The sequence below is a fragment of the Pinus tabuliformis genome, chromosome 5_1 (genome assembly GCF_031772625.1).
Source record: "Pinus tabuliformis cultivar Carrire ecotype Pingquan chromosome 5_1, CPIR1, whole genome shotgun sequence".
Lineage (NCBI taxonomy): Eukaryota > Viridiplantae > Streptophyta > Pinopsida > Pinales > Pinaceae > Pinus > Pinus tabuliformis.
Window position 1 is genome coordinate 211,466,500 of NC_142305.1, and position 22,602 is coordinate 211,489,101.

The window sequence follows — 22,602 nt, forward strand, 5'->3', positions numbered from 1 at the left end:
TGGTAAAGTCAATTTAATTTAAAAGTGACTTTATAAGTGATAAAATTACATTTTAATTTAAAAGTGACTTTATAAGTGGTAAAGTTACATTCTAATTTAAAGGTGATTTTATTAAAGTCAATGAAGAATTAGAAAGTGAAAATGGAAATAAAAGGCTAAGTGGGTTTTTATTTAAGTGGGTGAGTTAAAAAAAATAGAAAGTGAGAACGAAATGCACATTTATTCTCATCCCTAGATCTAAATGAATCTCAGCCATTAGATCTTAGGGTAACCCAAGAGGTCATTTAGAGAGTAAAAGGAGAAGAGGAGGAAAATATCATTCATTCTTTCATGAGCATTTGAAAGAAAAAGAAGAGAGAGCAAGGAGAAAATTTCTGAGCAGTGAAGAAGTGAAAGAGAGCAGCAAGAAGACATTTCAGCAAATCTAGGGGGCAACATTTATTGGCACGCATTCCAAGGCAAAACCGTACAACAGGAGAAAGACACAAATATCGAGGAATAGAGACAGCACAAAAATCGAGGAAGAGGGACAATAGCAAGGGCACAAATTTTGAGGCAGATGTACTGCTGAAATCCATACGCTCCATACAGTCCATACAACAAGTTTTGGGCACGTTTTTTGAGGCAGGCCGTACCACATTTAATGCTATTTTATTGCTAGAAAAATTTCTGTTTTGGCTGTTCGCTGGTTGGCACGATTTTCGAGGTGGAGTTCAAGCACAAAAATCGAGATAAGTTGTAATTTGTGGTTGCTAGAATTTTTACTGTATTTCAGTTTCTCTGTAAAAGCATTTTTATAAATAAAGAAGAGCTCTCAAACTGGTTTTCCCCAAGAGTTGTAGGGGGTTTTTTGAGGGTCAAATTGACAAAAAATCACTATGTTATTTTCTGTGTATGGCTGTCATAACTTTGCTGTGTTTTATTTCTGCAATTTCAGCGGTTGTGAAATTTTTAAATTTTTGTTTTTAAAAAATATTGTCATTTCCAGATTTTAGAATTTTTATCATGCTTGGATTTAAAACTAAATGCATGGAGTGATAAGGAAAACTGATAACGGGAGTGGTGGTTGAAATTTTTTCATGGTATCAGAGCTTGGTTGGCTGAAAAGTGCAGTTTGGGACAACAAAGTGAAAATTACAGCAAGCTGATTTTACACAGAAAACAGAAACCTTTACCACAAATTTGAAAATTTCAGTTTGGTAGGACAGTCAAACATGTCTTTGGGTTTGAGAGTTGAAGACAAGTTGGATGGGCAGAACAACTATAGTGCATGGAAGGAGAGAATCCAGAGCATCTTTGAGGAAGCATAAGTTTGGGGCATTATGGTAAATATCACACAGAACCCAGTAGTAGTACCTGTTGACCCTGTACAGTTGGTAGAGTTTAACAAAATGAATGTTAAGGCAAAAAGATTGATTCTGGAAGGAATCAAAGACCATGTCATTCCTCATGTGAGAGGAAAGACTTATGCACATGAGATGTGAACAACCTTGACTAGTCTTTACCATAGCTCAAATGAAAACAGAAAAATGGTTCTAAAGGAGAAACTGAAGGCCATTAAAGTGGCTAAGACTGACAGTGCTACAACATACCTCACAAAGATCACTTCAGTGAGAGATAAGTTGGCAGCCGTAGGTGAGATCATTGCACTCACTGAGTTGGTGAGGATTGCTTTGAATGGTCTTCCCAAGACTTGGGAGAATTTTGTGGATGGCATTGTTGCATGGGAAAACCCTCCCGATTGGTAGAGGTTGTGGGATGATTGCATTCAGAATGAAATCATAAAGAACCATCTTGGGGCAGCCAAACAGGTGGAGGAGGATGACAATGTGGCATTGTTAGCAAGAGGCAAGAAGGGCAGAGCAAAGACACAAGCTTCCAATAGTGGAGGCAATGGTAAAGGCAAGTAGTAGAACAAGGAGAATGATTATTCCAAAGTCAAATGTTGGAATTGTCAAAAGTTGGGACACTATGCTGTTGTGTGTCCAGAGAAGAAGAACAAGAAAGGGAAAGACAAACCCATGGCAGCTTCTGCAGAGATAGAGAGCTTCTCAGAGAGCCTTGATCGGGAGTTTGGGTTCATAGCTTGTGAGGCCACTAGTGTAGGATCACCTGCCATATAGGTTCAGAGGGAGTGTGCATTCCCCACTACTAGTAGAGCATCTTCTAGCATCTGGTATGTTGACAGTGGCGCTTCTCGCCACATGACAGGAGTCAAAGAGTACTTCTCAGAGCTTTTAGAGGGTGATACTGATATGGAGGTAGTACTTGGTGATGATAGTGTTGTTAGAGCAGTTGGTGTGGGGACATTGACATTTGATAGGGGACCCAAACCTCCCTTAAAAGTGTCACATGTTCTATATGTGCCTGGAATGAAGAAGAACCTGATGTCCGTCTCAGCACTTGAGGATAGTGGGTATGATGTGTTGTTCAGGAGAGGGCAGGTGCTTATATCTCCTAAGTGAACTCCAGCTTCTTCAGCTAGAGAGATTGGTGTGCGCCATGCCAAGGTGTACAAGTTCTCATTCCAGCCCCTGATGGCACTGAGTAGCAGCGCCCGAGACAAGACCGACAACAGATCTAGCAGTTCAGAGTTGTGTGAGATTTGGCACTGCAGGATGGGACACATGTATCATGGGGCCTTGAGTACATTGCGGGAGATCACCACTGGTGTGCCAGATTTTAGTTCTAATCACCTTGATGTATGTAGAGGATGTGCTATGGGGAAGTTTTCCAGATCTCCTTTTCCTAGTAGTGACAGTAGAGCGACTGTGATCCTTGACTTGATTCATACCGATGTGAGTGGTCAGATGTCAAATGTATCCTTGAGTGGCTATGAGTACTATGTTTTATTCATTGATGACCATTCCAGGAAGACTTGGATTTATTTCTTGAAGACCAAGAGTGAGGTCTTCAAGTGGTTTCAAGAGTTCAAAGCTCTTGTGGAGACCTAGACAGGTAGGAAGATCAAGGTCCTCAGGTCGGACAATGGAGGGGACTATACCCTTGGTGAGTTTGTTGATTTTTGTGCTGAGGGAGGCATTAGGAGGGAGTTCACAGTTCCTTACTACCCCCCAGCAGAATGGGGTTGCGGAGAGGAAGAACAAATCCATTGTAGGGGTTGCCAAAACCATGCTTCATGATCAAAGGTTACCTTTTATTTTTGTGGGCAGAGGCCTACAACACTACTGTGTACTTACAAAACAGGTGTCCACATCATGCCCGAAGGAATGTGACTCCGGAAGAGGCTTATGTTGGGCACTTTCGTATCTTTGGGTGCCTTACATTTTCCTATGTCCCCAAGGAGAACATGACCAAGCTAGAGCCCACTGCAGACAAGGGCATCTTTGTGGGTTATAGCGAGACCTCGAAAGCTTATCGGATTTATATTCCTACGCAGAGGAAAGTGGTTGTCAGGCGGGATGTGAAGTTCGAGGAGAGAGAGCTTTCAGGAGGTCATGAAAGTTAGAGTATCCAGAGTCACTAGACTCTCAGGAGCAGCTGAGTCAGTCACAGGGATCCAGTGGTCAGGGATCAGGAGGTACATTGATTACAATGTCAGATCCATTAGTGAGCAGTGGCTCTCAGAGTCAGGTGGGTTGTTCTTCGGGCAACATGCAGGGCAGTCTACAGAGCATTTCACAGGGTAGTCCACTAATGGACAGTTCACACGGTATATGGCTGCTAGTTTGGCAAGTTGTGAAGCCATATGGCTTCGTAAGATGTTTGGTCTATTTGGTCAGGCATTGAGACCTTCAGTAATTCACTGTGATAATCAGAGTTGCATAAAACTCACGGAGAATCCAGTTTTTCATGACAAGTCAAAGCATATTGAGATCAAGTATCACTTCATTCGAGACTATGTCCAAAAGGGAGTTGTCAAGCTTGAGTACATTTCCACAAATGAGTAGGTAGCAGACATTTTCACCAAAGCCTTACCACGGGGCAAGTATGTCTACTTCAGAGACAAGATGGGAGTGGTAAGGAACACTTTCCTCGGTAAGAGGGAGTATTAAAATTTGGGTACTAGAGGACAAGTGGTTCTCTGAGGTTTTGATTTTTGGCCTAGGAAAAAGTGTCCAAATTTATTTGTATTGTTCTCCTAAACTGACTTTATAAGTGGTAAAGTTACATTCTAATTTAAAAGTGACTTTACAAGTGGTAAAGTTACATTCTAATTTAAAGGTGACTTTATTAAAGTCAATGAAGAATTAGAAAGTGAAAAAGTGACTATGGAAATAAAAGGCTAAGTGGGTCTTTATTTAAGTGAGTGAGCTAAAAAATAAAAAGTGAGAATTAAATGCACATTTATTCTCATCCCTAGATCTAAATGAATCTCAACCATTAGATCTTAGGGTAACCCAAAAGGTCATTTAGAGAGTAAAAGGAGAAGAGAAGAGAAAAGATCAATTCATTCTTTCATGAGCATTTGAGAGAAAAAGAAGAGAGAGCAAGGAGAAAAAAAAATACGGGGCAAGCATGTCTACTTCAGAGAAAAGATGGGAGTGGTGAGGAACACTTTCCTCGGTAAGAGGGAGTGTTAAAATTTGGGTACTAGAGAACAAGTGGTTCCCTAAGGCTTTGATCTTTGGCCTAGGGAAAAGTGTCCAAATTTATTTGTAGTTTTCTCCTAAATTGACTTTATAAGTGGTAAAGTCAATTTAATTTAAAAGTGACTTTATAAGTGGTAAAGTTGCATTCTAATTTAAAGGTGACTTTATTAAAGTCAATGAAGAATTAGAAAGTGAAAAAGTGACTACGGAAAAAAAGGCTAAGTGGGTCTTTATTTAAGTGGGTGAGTTAAAAAAAAATAGAAAGTGAGAATTAAATGCACATTTATTCTCATTTCTAGATTTAAATTAATCTCAGCGATTAGATCTTAGGGTAACCCAAGAGGTCATTTAGAGAGTAAAAGGAGAAGAGAAGAGGAAAAGATCATTCATTTTTTCATGAACATTTGAGAGAAAGAGAAGAGAGAGCAAGGAGAAAATTTCTGAGCTGTGAGGAAGTGAAGGAGAGCAGCAAGAAGACATTTCAACAAATTTGGGAAGCAACATTTATTGGCATGCATCCTAAGGCAAAATTGTACAACAGGAGAAAGGCACAAATATCGAGGAAGAGGGACAACACAGAATCGAGGAAGAGGGACAATAAGGCCACGGATTTCGAGGCAGATTTGGACATGAATTCCGAGGCAGTGGTACTGCTGAAATCCGTACGGTCCGTACAACAAGTTATGGGCACGTTTTCTAAGGTAGGCCGTACAACATTTAATGCTGTTTTATTGCTAGAAAAATTTCCGTTTTGGTTGTTTGCTGATTGGCATGATTTTTGAGGCAGAGTTCAAGCACATAAATCTAGATAAGTTGTAATTTGTGGTCACTGGAATTTTTACTGTGTATTTCAGTTTCTCTGTAAAAACATTTTGAGAAATAAAGAAGAGCTCTCAAACAGGTTTTCCCCTAGAGTTGTAGGGGGTTTTTCCAGGGTCACATTGACCAAAAATCACTGTGTTATTTTTTGTGTGTGGCTATCATAAATTTGCTGTGTTTTATTTCTGCAATTTTAGCAGTTGTGAAATCTTTAAATTTGTGTTTTCAGAAAAATATTGTCATTTCTAGATTTTATAATTTTTATCATGCTTGGATTTAAAATTAAATCCATGTAGTGATAAGGAAAACTGATAACCGGAGTGGGGGTTGAAGTTTCTTCATGGAACAGGGGAGGCTCCAAGCCACATGTCAGGTACAAGGGTAGCTATAGTGAGGGAAGCCCATACATTGGGTATATAGATGTAGGAGGGAGTAATCATGGTAGATGAGTTACCTCGGCCTTTGTTTTTCCACCCTTCTTCATATGCCTTTTTCCTTTTATTGAATTTTCTTTCTTTTAACTCCTCAAAGCTCCCAGGAATGAGAGCATGTTGTGTATGATAAGACAGTGAATACCCGCTTAAGGTTGCGCAGTTCATCACCCACCAGGGGTTGGGATAATCATGGGTTCCTTGATAATGTAGGGGGCACATATAGGGGCCCTAGGAACCAGGGTGATGGCCATAATGATAAGGGGTAGAGCTCATGTTTGGCTTTTGCCCATGCGCTAAATTTGTATGCCCTGACCATCTTTTGCATTTTGTGGTACATTTCTTGTTGTAAGTGGCCAAATAATGATTTTAACTTTCTTTTAAGTTGCGTCATCCTCCGGGGCATCATTCCAGGCCCGCCCCAAAGTGTGGACAAGGTTGTGGACCTAATGGAAAAATGTGGACCTACATGGGAAAAGTGTGAGAAGGGGTTATAATGAGTGGAGGGGAGTGAGATATATGGTGTCAGGAAGCGGGACCACGCAACCAAAATTAGGGTTTCCCATGTAGTGCCATAACCAATAGAGGAGATCCCACGAGAATAGGATACAAGATGAACCACCAAGTTGGGACATAGGAACATGAGTACAATCCAAGTCCATTCTTTCCGTCGAATGCCCCCACTAATCCATGTCCAAATGTGTCCAAGAAAAGCAAGCATAAATACACAATTACATAATGAAAAACCATACCTTCGGGGTTGGAAGGCCCACCTTCAAACATATGATCATAACAGACCGACGAGGGTACATAATGGCTGGCTCAGGTGGCAGAGAATGGTGGCACATCGAGCTATCTAGTGGCTGCAAGGGGCTGCTGGTTGCCAGCTGAAGACACATCTAGGAGAAAAATTCTCTTATAGGGGTCACCCACTGGTGGTGGGTAATAGGCTGTGTGCCATGAGACATTGTTTTCTGGGAGATGTATTGATGATTCCTCCTAAAGGTTGTGTGCTGTGAGATGTATTGACGATTCCTCTTGTAGGCTGTGTGCTATGAGACTTTTTGGTCTAGGAGATGCTTTGGTGGTTCATCCCTTAAGCTGTGTGCCATGAGACCTCGTGGTTGGGTCGATGCTTTGAGATGGATGCTATGTATATTTACTTATGATTAGTTTGAGAGAGAGAAGCTTGGATTGTGTTCTCTTCCTTAGGCTGTGGGGCATGAGACCTATGGATTGGTCAAGAAGATTGATCTTGATAGAGAATGAAAAACTACCTCCCTAGTTAAGAGGGAGTGTTGAAAAATAATGTAGCTATGGTCGGCATTTTTCATTGTAAACATGGAGAAGAAATATTTTTTTTTGGCACCTATAAGTCGGCTTCAAGAAGATCTCACGTCAGCTCCATTAGGGCTAATTAGCCCTCACATGATGCCTATATATAAGTGCTTGTTGGCTCTCATTTCACTACCACAATCACACAAGAAGTTCGGTCTTCTATTACAGAGCTTATCCACACATGCAAAGAGGATAAATAATTCTTTTTGGTTGCGATTTCTATCTCCTTGAAAGGTTCGTTGCCTACAATGACTTGTGTGCTTTTGGGATCATCTTAATTTCGATTTTGTTCATGTTTGGAGGCAGAAGACTTCAGTATTACCTTGATTCTTGTTGACCATAACCTCGCTTCCTTCATGTGATGTTGACCTGAAGTTGATCGAGGGTTTTGATTGCAATTATTGGGCCAAGTTTGTGGACATTTCATTGACATATTTGGGGTAAACTTCAGGACTATTTTTAGCCTCTTTTTATAGGGATCTTAGGCCATAATTTCGGCGTCTTTGTGCATACTTTATTGGACATGTTGTCGCTTAGATTGTACAGACACTGCGACAACGACTCAGGTCAGGGCCTGTCACTCTGATCCCTAACCTCACTGTTCTAGCTGTCTCCTTTGTCTCCCTAGAGGGGAGGCTGAGAGCTTTAGGGATTGTGGCCAACCGTAGGAAGGAGGAAAAAGGGAGACACTAAGGGCTTAAAGACTGGATGATAGACCTGAGGGAGGACGCTAGGTCTCAAGGCCCTAAAAAAATTTCAAACACTCGTCAAAAATTGAATTTGCCTTAGATTTTCAATTTACCAGCAAAATTCTTTAGTAGTTGGCCCTGCAAAAATTTGTAGAGGCTAGATCTTACCCTCAAGGGCCTAGATCTATCTCTAACCCAAAACCCCGATATATACAAAAATTCAAAATCTTAAAACCCCAGAAAACCCCAACTACAAAACAAGGGTTAGAAAATAAAATAATTTACAAAATATACAATTGTACAATGTTTCGAAGAATTTTTGAGAAGAATTATTTGTAAATTTCGATGATGGCTAGATGTATTCCGAAAAGTAATTGTCAAACTACAACCTTAGCGTAGTTAGAAAACCTTATAGAATATTCAGGATCCAAACATAGTCAACATGTGCCCACAATTTGTAAACTTGGAGCCCAAGGGTTGGGGAACCTGCAAACACTATATAATTTGTCAAGAATAAAGTTTAAACCATTAGAACAACAATGAATTGGATCACCTAAGATAAACCCAAAACTTATCAATAGAATGTTCCTATCATCTATAATGAATAACAATTTAATAAAATATTAATGCACAATATAGGAATGACCGTACCCAACACATACCACAAATCAGTAGAACAAAGACAACATGAACTGCACCCCAAAGTCTTTTATTATGATTATTCAAAATGTTCCCAAGACATACCATAAATCAGTAGAACAAAGACACCATGAACTACACCCCAAAGTATTTTATTATGATTATTCAAAACGTTCTCAGCGGGACAGTAGCTTTACATCATCTTTTACAGAGTTATAGTAGCCAAACATCATATGGCTTGAGACACAAATGACCTCTAATTTATAGATAAATCATCCAAGTGGAATATAATGGCTAGTTCGCTTGATCCCCGTCAAAATTATCTTGGCCGTTGATAAATCTTTGATGACCTTTTAATCTCTGCCATCAAAAATATTTATTTTTGAGGATTTTTCGAATTTCTCATTAAACCCACTTTTTATTAGCTCAAAAATAATGATTTTGAGCTAATTTCCTCAAAATATTGCCGTTGACTTGATCACCAAGGCCCATGGGTCCAATTTTTTTTGAAATTTCCAATATTCCCTTAGTGGAGGACCTCCAAAAATTAAATTCTTTGAGATCCACGAAATTTTCCACTTGAAGAATTTAATTTTTCTAGCATTTTTGGTTCTACTTAATTAATTAATTTTCTGGTTTAGGATTAATTTTATTTTTGTTAAAAAAATTAATTAATTGACACTTGAGGGGATTAATTATTTTTCCACCCTCAAATATTTTAGCCATGGTGTCTAAAGTATGAGGGACCATGCATTAAAATAATTTTTTACATAAGATTTTACAATAATTCAACCCTCAAAGGAGGAATACTTTTTTGTTATAGACTCTCAAAATACATACCCAATTCTGCGACACAACATGATCTAGTAGACCAAGTGACTTGTAATAAAGTAATTTAGCCAATTAGCTTAAATTGTTCCCAAATCACTTTTACAGAAAACTCGATTAAAACACTAAGACTGACCTAAGACTTTGACGATAAATTCCACCCTAGCTTTAGGGTGAGGTTGGAGGGAAAAACTCTGCCTATCAATTGTGTTTAGAAACAGAGATGAACCAGTGAGACGAAAAACCTCCTAGGATGAAATTCGTCAACAAAATAATAGGCTTACCTAGGTTGTTACATGCATACACGGTCTTACTAACATCATTTACATTACAAATTTGCAGAATGGGTTTACATTGACTCAAAAACTGATGATCTTGATCCTTTGAAAAATATGATAGATGTGCTTCCTTGGAACTTTGACAAAATGTGTGCAACATGACAGAAGTGGATTATCTCTCCTTCTATGAACAAACTTTGATTGGTATTTCATTTTTGACTAATTTGGATTTGTTGGAACATTCTGATGTACTATTGATGGACAAAATCTCTCATAAGGAAAGAATTTTTGGGTTTTCCCCTTGTGGGTTTTGCCCTCACTGTGAGCCTAATTTTGGTGTCTCTTGTCTCTTGCTTATTGTCTATTGTTCATTTTCTACTATGATCTCTATTTACTGCTCTTGTTGAAGAGTTATTAGTTTAAGTTTTTCATGTATATCTGTTTGTTGACTAAAGTATAAAGAAGTAACAATTTACATCAATAAAAGTAGTTATCAATTGTGAAAAACTATTCTATTCATTTCAACACTAGAATTTCAACAATGGTTGGAATTTTTGAGAACTATTATTGTCTTGTGTTCTAGGGGTGGTGGGCTTATTTCACTTGAGAACCTGATCTTTTATGCAAAGAACTATCCGGTATGTACATTTCCTATGGATTGTTCTACTTTCTTGTTCACTTTAATTTCAGTAGAGTCATGCATGTTTTAAAAGAACGTAATCCTTTACACTTACCATGTAAAGCTAAACCAAACCACTTCTAATGTTATTTTGAAACTTGAATATATGTCCATTTTTTGTGTGTGCAGAAATCATTCCAAAGATTATTACACAAACAAGAAGGAAAGCGAGCTACTTGGGAGTACCCTTTTGCTGTGGCAGGCATCAACATATCTTTTATGCTTATACAAATGTTGGACTTACGCTCAGGTCACTAGCTCTCATGTCGTATTCTAGGCTCTTGCTTTGGGAGGTCTTTGTAGATCATTTCCGTTTTCTTAGCATGCATTGTTCAAATTTAGAAGTTTATTTTAATTTGTGCATTAATCACAACATCTTCATTATGCATTAGACTCTATGTACATAAGATGGTTTAATTTTGTAAGTGTTTTAGTGTTAGGTCTTTATGGTACTGGCTTTCAGTGTTTTGTAGAAGGCCGCTTATTTCATTTATGTAGTAAGGGCTTAATCACTTGTATCTGTAACATGGACCTGAAGATCTATCTTTCTTTCGTTATAAGTAGGGTTTCTACCCTTTCTTTTGTAACTCTTATCTCTTTAACAATGTAATCAACAAAGCTCCACTGGATAGTTTTTTTTCCATGCAATCTGGACTTTTAGGTGGAATTCACCCTTGAGTGTGTAGGTGCCCCCTAACTCTTGTGCTTTTGGCTTTACTATTGTTTCAAGCTCCTATATAGTATATGCATGCTTCTATTCCTATTTTCGTTGAGAGCTGTATTAGCATAAATGGCGTGTTGATTCACATCTAGGAACTTTTTTGAAGTTGAGGTCTTATTTAAAATACTAATCAGCACATTAGTGGTTTTACAAGGGGCATTGTTCGAGTGGCCTATCAGGCTACATAGGTGGTCCAGGTCCATGGTCACGTTCTAGAATTGTCTTTAATTACGTAAGTCACAATTTGGTATATCAAACTGTTATACATATAAATAGTTAGTAGTTAATAGTTAATAATGATTAGTATATTGAAGAGGCATGTCTCAAAAGACATGACCGTTCATAAAGGGGTACCCTCCTAGATATATATACGAGACACTCAGTTGTAACCTAAGTCACCTGACATGCGGATTCGGGATTCGTGGTGTCGGATTCGGACACGTTGACCCCCCGGAACAGGACACGTAGGATTCGTTATATATTATTTTATTAAAATATATCTATATATATATATATATTAAAAATTAGATATTTCTTACACAAATTTTAATTAATGGTACAAATTTATTGATTTCAAACATAGATCTTCATCTATAGCTATTAGCATGCATAGTACATACAAAATTCAAATAAATGTCAGTGGTACTGGTCACATAAATGATAATTGTATTAAATCTTGATTCATAATTCATAACTGAAAGACAACTTACAACTACAAGATAGTAAGATAAACACATTGACAACTGTAGTTTTCTCATTAAGTCATCAAATCAAAATGTGTTACATAGGTAGTGCTGGTGCAATGCCAATGGCAAATAGAAATAGAAAATATAAAACAACTACTGAACTATAGGTATACAAGCCTCAAGGCATCAATCAACATCAGAATCAGCATCACTGTCCTCATCATCATGGTCCCCACTGCTCTCCTCTGCATCCTCCTCCTCCCCTGTATCCATAGTCGCCTCTGCATCTGCTGGTGTGGAGGTTGACCTCTCTAAGTCATCAAATCTAACAGGCTCTAGCACTGGATCATTGAGATCCATGTTGGCCAATGCCAACTCAACACTGGTGTCCAGACCCATATCATCAGGAAAGACATCCCACATCTTTGTCTTTCCCCTCAACCACTCTTCCCTCTGCCTGTAAATAAGACAACGGCTGGTGTGCACATACACCATTGTCTCTGCCCTGGATAGCTCAAGCCTGCTATTCTTCACACTATACAAATTCCCATATGTGCTCCAATTCCTCTCGCAACAAGAGGATGAAGTCACCTGAGAGAGGAGCCTCATGGCTAACTGCTGAAGAGGAGGGCTTGTTGCCCCATGATTTTCCCACCAAGAATAGGGCTTCTTAGCCCCCCTGTCTCTAGTCACATCATAACCTCCAAATCGACCACTGCCAGTGGAAAACTCTGCAAAGGTATCCTCCACCTCAGCAAGCAATGCACTATCCTGATAAATCTGCCTGAATGCCTCTTTCCTCCCCTGTGAGATTTCACCATCCATGTGAGGAGGGAATCTGCGGGAAGGTCCACCATTCAGCCACTCATGGCTGTAGTATTTGGGGTTCAATGAGTGAGCCAAACAATGTAAAGGTGTACAATTCTTGTCCCATCTGCTGACAAGAATATCATGTATGGTATCACAAAAGGCCTCTGGTGGTGTCTCATACTCGGGGCACTCACTCTATAGAATAATGCTCCTCACAAACTCAATCATGGAATCCCATCCCTCATAAACCTCTCCTAGGATGGGTTTGTCTGTATCTGCAAATCGAAGCAAAGAAATGATAAGGTCCATGATCCGAATAATTAGATCTACCCTCTCCCACCAAGCATCATCTAGCACTGTGTCCTTCACTCTTTAAGAGGCCACCTGATCTGTCTTTCTCCAAAAAGACCAAAACTCAGAAATAGCCATGGACCCAAGAGCGTTCTTGACCTCCCTCAACCTCTTCAACATCATGAATGAAGATGCAAACCGTGTATCAACAATCTTCGACAATGATAGATTGTTGTACTCCTTGTAGATAGTGAGGGCATTTGTATGATTTTGCACAAAGTTACGGATATGTCTTGCATCCTCAATAATGCTTCCAATCCAAAGCACATCAGAAGCAATGGATTTCAGTGCTAAGTTCAATGAATGGACAATGCAAGGTGTCCAAAACACTTGTGGATATTCAACTTCCACAATCATGCCAGCAGCCTTGCAAACAGGTGCATTATCTGTAATGATTTGCACACAAGAATCAACACCTACATCTTCAATAACTTTAATAAATAACTCACCAATAAATTGTGCATCCTTGTATTCGCCAAGTGTATCCACTGCTTTCATGAAAACTGGACCACTCAAGGAAGACACCATGAAGTTGATGAGTGGGTGTCGTGCTGGATCTGTCCATCCATCAGAAACAATGCTAACCCTAGATGTTGGCCATGATGCTACAATAGGCTCAAGCATTTTTTGCACCTCTTTTTTTGCCTTCGTCAACAATGTGGTTCTCAGCTTCTCTGACCTAGGAGGCACATACCCTGCTGGAGCCCCTTGAGTTAGAGCTCGACACATCTCAATAAATAGAGGTGAACGTGCAACATTAAATGATATGAAGTTTTGATAGAAGAAGAAGGCAATGGTGAGATTAAGCTCTTCCCGTCTCTCTTTTTGGAAAATCTTGTCCATTGGACCAAGTGCTCTTTTTTTTTATGCTTGTCCCCCAATAGAAGTAGAACTCTCAAATGGAAATTTGGTGGTGGCTTTCCTCAAAAATGGAAGGGGGTCTTCATTCTTGGGTTTTTTTTATTTTGAAGCCACATGTTCCATACCAACATTGGCCTCCTTTTCCAATTCTCTTCTCTTTTGTAAAGAAACAGCTTTACAAGCTCCAATCCCACAACCAGGTAAAGCCAACAAATGTGATTTCACAGGGTAATATGTGCTTTTGAAAAAAATGTGAGAAAAGTTGCATTTCCATTGCACATTGCCTCCTCCCTTTCCCTTGGTGTTTGGCCCATCCTCTCTTGTGACATATTTCCAAAATAGATATTTATCATTGTCTTTAGGTCCTCTTCCCTCAACATTACTTGCAGCAGACTCTGATGATATTGGGGAGGAGGGGCATCTCCACCCATGACATTCTTGCCCTTCTTTTGCCCCCTAACTGCTGCCTTTGATTGAGCCATGAATACTGTAAAAGAAATGAACAAAGCATGCACAAATTTGTAAACAAAAAATCATATACAAACTGCTGTAAGAAATGCAAAAAAATGGAGGTGAAATGCACTTACCTGGTGGTTGATTCTCCTTGCTGAATGCTCTACTCCCTTAACTCCTTGCTGCAAACCCTTCTCCACTTGCCAACAGCTCACAAAACACTTGCCAAATGAAAATATGCGTGGCTGTAATGAGCAAACACGCCCTTTTCATACCCGCGCAGGTCACTTTTTGAGCCTAGCGAGTCCTGGAAAATAGGACACGATTCCCAAAATCGTGACACTGCCAAAATCGTGACACGCAGTCGGATTCGACGTGTCAAAAAAGGACACATGTCATGGTTTTTGGACACGAATCTCGAGAGAATCGTGTCAGACACGATGGATTTGGGATTCGTGGGGCCTATAGGACGAATCCAGTTATAGAGGTTGTAACCAATTCATATTCTCATTCATATATATATATATATATATATATATCCTCAATTGACATCTTCATATTCCAAGTGTTCTAGAGTATTTAACTTGTGAGTATGAACATTGTTCGTTACATTTGGTATCAAAGCGTAAACGAACTTTGTTTGTTACATTGGTATCAGAGTTGCTCGAACCTCTTGCCGCTCAACCACTGCATAGATCCAGTTTGATCCGGCCTTTGGCCATCAACTCTCCGTCAATTTCATTGCTGTTGTGATTGAAGCGTTTCACTACACAATTTTGGAGATTCTCTATTTTGTCGTCAGGCCTTTGGCCATTAGATTAAAAAAAGGAAAAGAAAGAAGAGAAAACGAAAGAATGAAAAGAGATTTAAAATATATTAAAAAAGAGAAGAGAATATATATATAGAAAGTCCAAAATAAAAAAAGAAAGAAAAGAAAAGAACGAAAGTATTTTGTTATATATATATATATATATATATATATATATAAGGAGTCAAAAATAAAATTAAAAGAATATATATATATATATATATATATATAAACAAAAAAATGAAATAATAATTAAGAAAAAGAAAATGTCGACCGACCTCCTAGTAGCTGTACGAAGCGACTACAGTCATACTGACAGCGCTCTGACATGGTCGTCCTGTCGCCATTCAAATAGCCGCAACTGCGATATATATATATATATATATATATATATATATATAAACAAAAAAATGAAATAATAATTAAGAAAAAAGAAAAGGTCGACTGACAACCCAGTAGCTGTACGAAGCGACTGCAGCCATACTGACAGCGCTTTACCATGGTTGTTCTGTCGCCATTCAAATAGTCGCAACAACAATCCACCACTATGAGTGGCAACCTAGGTCACCGTGTTCGTGTTTGTGTTCGAGTTCGGCAACCTTGAAATTCGAATAAAGTTCGACACCTAAAATTTTGCTAATAAAATTCGGCATAAAATTCGACATATAAAATTTAAATTTGAGCAAGCTGAAAAACACATTTAGCCACAGTTCTTCACAAATAAATCATGTAGATTACCCCATAAAAAGCAAAAAATCACCATTAACTTTCACTAAATCCATACAGACAATTACAAATTATTCCGCCGACAATACATCACAATGGAATTATATGCTGATTAACAGAACTATAAATTGACAAAAATATAATTGTTGTTTTAGTTAGTGAATTCTATTAACTAAACTAAACAAAAATTCATTATTCATCCTGATGATTCAACCCTCTCAATGGGTTGGTTGACAGAAACATTACTTGAAGAAGATTTATTATTGTTCCCATTAGAAAAGTCTGTCAATCAGATCAAAAACCTTTCTCGTTTTTTCAATAATTCCAAATGCCCTAGTGGCCCAGTGGCCTAGTTATCCAACTTCCCAGTGGCTAGTTATCCAACTCCCAAAGGCCCGATTATCTCACTGGTTGGTGGTGGAGTGAGCGAGTGTGACTGTGAGTGAGGTAGATTTTCGCGTGTCGCCAAGTTTTAGCCTCAAGTTCATTAGGGTTACCAAACATACCATTTTAATTTTAATTTTTTAATTATAAATGATGGAAAAATGTCGAACCACAAAACCCTGAAATGAACTTCAGTGATATTTTGGCAAATTTCATCGAATTTGTTCCTGTTCGTGTTTGGCATAAAGTTCGTGTTCATGTTCATGTTCAGCATAAAGTTTGGCGAACATAAACGAATTTGTTAGAATTGTTTTGAGGTTCAGCGAATTCCGAATTTGAAGGATTAAATTCGTCGAACTCGGTGACTTAGGTGGCCACACTATTCCCTTCTTCCGCTCCTTGTCACCAACAACAATTGTCGCTGCAAATCCTCTTACCACCATTGATGTCATCAATTGCCATCTCGTTTACTCCCAATGGAAATAATTTCTTGCAGTCGTGTTTGTGGTCGTAGAAGGTTTTGTCACCAACACACACCACTACTTGGGTCCATTCCGCTGCATATAACCAACGACTCTGTGATATCCCCAACTAAATAATTTTTTCTAAGTATGCTTCCATTTTTGGAATTTTGACATTAGGAGAGGATTTTGATGATTGGAGACTTAGGAGACTTAGGAAAAGTGGGTTGAGGAGACCCCACTTGATTTTTGGAGGCTAGGAGGTCATGTGCATTAGGAATAAGGGAAAAATCAGTTTCCTCGTGGAATGTGGGGGCCATAAGGAGGGAGTTCGAACCACCTAGACAATTTGCACTAGAGGAAGGAGGAGAGAGAAAAAGGAGGTGCGAGTTGGTGGAAGTTGGGGCCCACCAAGGAAGAGGGGATCAACACTTATAAATATCACATGGAGGACTTCATTTGGGATCTTTTGTGTATCATGTTACAAAAATCAAACTCTCTTCGAGTTGTTGAGAACAAGAAGAGGAGTACTGCTTAGCACAAGAATTCCAAGTGGAAATTCCACCCCCATTTTGAAGAACTTCGAGTGTCTCCCAAGTGAGGGAATTTTGGAGTCCAATTCAGGGCTTCTCTTGAGCTTTATTGTTGGAGTTTACCCAGTTTTGTGCTCTCCTTATGCACAGAAGCAGTTCGTGGAAAATAATTTGCAACAGTTGGAGTTGGATTGGAGATTCAGGCATTTGTTGGAGGTTTCCTTACCTTGTGGCCAAGATTTTAGTACCATTTTGCAGGGTTGAAAGAGCAGGGATTTGCAGGGCCAAATTTCTTCTATATGGACAGTGCGCAGAGCAGGTTAAGCAAGCCTTGCATAGAGGTAGAGGAAGACCCATTTTCAGAGGAGTTAGGAGCTAGAGAAATAAGGCTATTTCTGGTGAAGACTTGCAAGGAGTTGGGTAGCTTTTTGGTGGAGATTTGGAGCACAAATTTGCAGTGTTGTTTATGAAGTGCACACAACCAGCCTACGCAAACCATTTGCACTTTTTGAGGGCTTCTGGGTCGACTAGAATTAACCCAAAGTATTTTTGGGTTTTTGTGGGTTTGGTGAGTAAAGGCCAGAGCTATTTTTGCAGATATTTTTCTGAGCAGTCTTTGGGGTAGAAATCTCTGTTTCATCAACCACCCAGTAGCAAAATTTCTGGGTAGAGCGAGTTGTTGTCACTCAGATTATACAAGCACGGTGCGACATTGACTCAAGTCGGGGGCTATAAGGGGGTAGTTCTTATGGAAGATAGAAATGCGAAACTAGTTGGCAACCAATGAGTCTGGGAGACACAATTGAATGGCCTAGCCACTTGGTTGATTTAGCAAGATTTATAGATTAAATTAGATTTAGATGTGAGACCAATGCCTTATGGAGTCTACTACTTGCTTTGGATCAATTAGAGACCATGTGACCGGATGAACAACTACTGCTTAATGAATGCTTATCTATCCTAGATGAGATGCAATCCCTATGACTTAGGTGTAATGCAAGAATCTTGGTTGCTTTTGGTTAGATGCCAATTCTAGGTGTATCCTTCCTCTTAACTAATTTGAAGCTAGTCTGTAAAGTAGGTTGTGAGAAAGAGGCCAAGGTGAAGCAAGCGAAGACTTGATTAACGATATCTTCCCTTAGGTACTAACAACCCCGTGCCTCTGGCGCTGCAGAGATTATGGCTCTGACAACTGCAAGGTCATCGTGTGAACACCACTAAAGAGGTGCTAGGCTCCTCAAGCTAGGTGAGAAAGGTGGTCCTATTATCTCTATCAACCAAGCTTATGCTTGGAGGTAAGTTATTAATGCAATACTAACCTTAAGATGAGAGTGCGAGATGGATGAGTGGTTTCATGAGTTGAGATTGCTTAGTGATTTTAAGTACTTAGTTATATTTATTTTATGACAAGAGTACTTAACAATGAATTGAGAGACAATCTAAAAAACAAGAAGATGTGTTAACTTAACAAGTGCCAACAAGAGATATCCACGGTACAATGACTTGAATTAAAGATCACCAATATGCCCAAGAATAAGATATCATTCACAAAGGATACTAACCATGAAACAATGATAACAAGAAAGAGAACTAGAACACTTATTCACTTAGAACAATTATCCAATGATTCTTTATCAATAAGATTAGTAATGCTCTTTAGATAATTTAGGAGCTCAACAAGATAATGCCAATTAGATTCCAATTAGCCAAGATCACAAATTGCTCAATGATATACTCTAAACACAATTAGAATGAGTTACTTCAATGCCAATTAGGACAAGAACGTGACTTAAACCATCCAATATGATACCAATTGAGATTCAAAGTGCCTTTGGAGAGTGAGCTTATGTGAGTGAATGTAAATTGTAACTTTATGAAACTTCACAAGAGAACAAATGTTAGTGCTATTACCCAATATTACCAATGTCGATACTGTCCTTCACAATAGCACATTAGACAGTGAAAACAAATCCCTTTAACAATCAATAAAGCATGATCCCATGAAATCACTTTAAGTTACCTATGCTCTTATGACATTCAATGAGAAATAGGACAACAATAAGTAAGTCTTGTGACAACAGTGAATTACTTATGAATTATTTTAATTCCAAGGGCCAAAAACAATCCTAAAACTTATCACTTTCTTCCAATGCAAACATTGAGGAGATGATTATGTCACTTATGTATTTTCAGATCTTATTGTGAAAATTTCAAAACTGAAATCCTATTGCAGCAACTGGAATTAATTCTTCTAATTGTTAATTAATTTAACAATTTATCTGCCGAGGCAAATACCAAATTAATCACATTGCAACCTTCACAAATAAAATTGCGAAAATAAATAGCACTGGAAACTGAGAAAATAATAGCACACACACAATAAAAATGACACCGTTATTTTTGGACAAAAGTCCCCAGAAAAACCCAACTTGGGAAAACCGGTGCAACAGTTGAGGGTTTTTATTATTATGCAGTAGTGAAATTCTGAGTACAATCATGGATGCCCAATTGGAAATCCAAACAAGAAAATCTAGCCGAAATTATTTAAGGGAATTTCGCTTGTTCCTCAAGCAACCACGACAAAAGTTCCCTTTAGAAAATTCGTCCTCCTGGACCCTCTGCGTAGTGCTTGCGCAGGCCCTTGGATGTCTAAGCCCGAAACTGCCTCTGATGAAGTTGTTTTGCTTGTCTCTGCTGAGGTAATTGATTCTTCGACCTCTGGAAGACTTTCCCAGCCTCTAAAAGCTGAATCAATTTTTCCTCTAGAGGAATTGAATTGGTTTTTTGAAGCAACTACGCAGTCTTCTGTGCTGCCTCACTGAGAATAATTCGGCCTCCTTGCTGCTGCCTCTCCAGATCTGGAAAAATTTCTCCAAATCACTTTCTCTGCTTCCTCACTGAAGTTTGAACTCTCCCGCAAGTGACTGTTGCTACTCTGGAAAATCGAATTCCCCAAGTGACTCTGGTGTATTCTCCATCACCACATCGATCCCTTCTTATATCTTCATGTTGGGACTCCAACGACCAAGATTAAATCTTAATCAATGGCTCAAATAATTTCTGGATCGATCCATGTGAGTTTCTAGAGAATTCTCACCTTGAATTAATTAATATTGATTAATTAACCAATTTTCCTAAGTTTAGACTTAGGAAATATTAGGAAATTGATTAATAATCTAATTAAGTCACCTCTAGGTGGAATTTCCAGAAACGATTTCTGGGTTTTGGAGATCTCATGTATTCTAGTCTCTCCACCAAATTTTGTGGCTAGAACACATCCGATGCTACAAAAACTAACACTTATTATGCAACACTAACAGAGATGACAATCACCTAAGTTTGTGTAATTTTCCCAAATAAGTGAATGCCCAAATGAAACAAATGACATAGCAATATATTAGGGAACTTATCAATCAATTTTATGTCACTCAAATGTGCTTAATATCACTGTTAGGAATGATCAGAGAGCTGTAGGTGAACAACGACGAGATAAAGGTTTATAAGGCAAACCAAAGGGCTTGTATCCTTGTTGATGACTTGAGGACCTGTTTTGTCCACCTTCCTCCATCTGCAGAAGAATTTTTTCCTTCACAACCTTTGCAAAACCAAGAATTAGCAATGGAAATTCACACAATCAATACAGTGACAAGGTAAGGGCAAGGATGAGGGCTTTCAAGGCTTATTAGGCCATCGACAACGAAGGAAGCAGCCAGAGGCTTGACGTCACATTGGAGGAGGGCTACTGAGGGTTAGAAGAAGGCTCAAAATCTTGCGACAGGGGCTAAGGAAGGTTGTTGTGAGGCAGTAGAGGAAAGGAAGGGTTGTCGAGAAGGGATAAGGGAAGGTGGAGGGCAGCGGAAGGAAGAAAGAGGGGAGTCGAGGGTCCTTGGCCTCACGATAAGGCCAAGGAAAGAAGGCTGAGGTTCGGCTAAGGCCCAAGGGCCTAGAAAACCTGACACTGGGGCTGATGGGGCCCACGACAAGGAAGAAAAGGCTAGATCTGGCCTGCGGCTAGGGTAGGAAGGCTAGATGGCTAGGGTAGAGGAGGATGCTGGGCTTAGAGACCCTAAAATTTTTTGAAACCCTTGCCAAAATGTGATTTTTCTTCAAATCTGAAGTATTTGCCCAAATCATTGCAAAATTCCTTGTTGCTGGCCCTCCAAAATTTCTAGAGACTATTTCTTACCTTCAAGGGCCTAGATCTAGCTCTAACTCAACAAATCTTCTTGAATATTAGCTGCATAAATGAAAATACAAGTATCCAAAACACCATTATATACAAAAATTCATAACCTCAAACCCCAACTGCAAAACAAGGGTTAGAAAAAATGATATACAAAAATTATTCTACAAAAACTTATTTACAAATATATAAATATACAACGCTTGAAAGATTTTTTGAAGAATAATTTTTCATTAAATTTGACAATGGCTAGATGTATTTCGAAAGATATATATTAACCACAGTCTTAGTGAATTAAGAAAATCACATAAAATATTTGAAGTCCAAACAAGGTCGACTTGTGCCCATAGTCAGTGAACTTGGAGCCCAATCGCTGGGGAACCTGCAAACTCTATATATTTCTTAAGAAAAATTGTTAGATCATACAATGAATCGGACCACCTAAGATAAGCCCAAAATTTGCCAATAGAATGTTCCTATCATCTACAAATGAAATAACAATTCATATAATATTGAAGCACAATATAGGAAAGCACATACCTAGCACATATCTCAGATCAATGAGATAAAGACACCATGAACTGTAACCCAGCGTCTTTTATTATGAAACTCAAACATTCCCAGTACAACAGTGGCTTCACACTAGCGTTTACAAAATTACATCTAACCAAAGATCCTGATCTCTATGGAAGCAAAATGCCTTCTATTTATAGAGAAATTCCTCAAAGTGGAAAACAACAGCTAGTTGACTTGATCTCCGTCAAAATAATCTCGACTATTGATAAATCTTTGATCAACTTTTAATATCTGTCGTCGGAAATATTTATTTTTGAGGAGTTTTCGAATTTCTCATTAAAATGATTTTTTATTAGTTCAAAAATAATTATTTTGAACTAATTTCCTCAAAATTTTAACTTTGATTTAACCACTAAGGTTCAAGGGTCTGAATTTTCTTGAAATTTCCAATATTCCCTTGGTGGGGGACCTCCAAAATTTCACTTCTTTTACACCTACGAATTTTTCCACTTGGAGAAATTAATTTCTCTAACGTTTTAATTTTGACTATAAATTAATTAATTTTCTGGCTTAGGATTTAATTTAATTTTAACAAAAAAATGAATTAGTTGACTCATGAGGGGATTAATTATTTTTCTCCCTGAAATATTTTAGCCATTATGTCTAAGTATGAGGGACCATGCACTAAAAATATTTTTTACATAAGATTTTACAAATTCGACTCTCAAAGGGGAATACCAATTCGTTATAGAACCTCATAACATTTACCCAATTCTGCAACACAATATGATCTAGTAGACCAAGTGATTTGTAATAAAATAATTAGCTGATTAGCTTAAATTATTCCCGAATCAT

At 38.5% G+C, this 22,602-nt stretch overlaps 1 protein-coding gene across 4 annotated transcripts in view; it reads left to right on the forward strand.

Annotated features, from left to right (window-relative positions):
- The window catches only part of LOC149164151 (uncharacterized), a 193,603-nt gene that overhangs the window by 144,900 nt on the left and 26,101 nt on the right, over positions 1-22,602 (forward strand). For all 4 annotated transcript variants that reach the window (XM_089431960.1, XM_089431959.1, XM_089431961.1 and 1 more), the window contains 2 exons: positions 10,159-10,213; positions 10,384-10,504. In XM_089431960.1, coding sequence (XP_089288086.1) covers positions 10,159-10,213; positions 10,384-10,504 — 176 coding nt within the window. The remainder of the gene's footprint in view (positions 1-10,158; positions 10,214-10,383; positions 10,505-22,602) is intronic.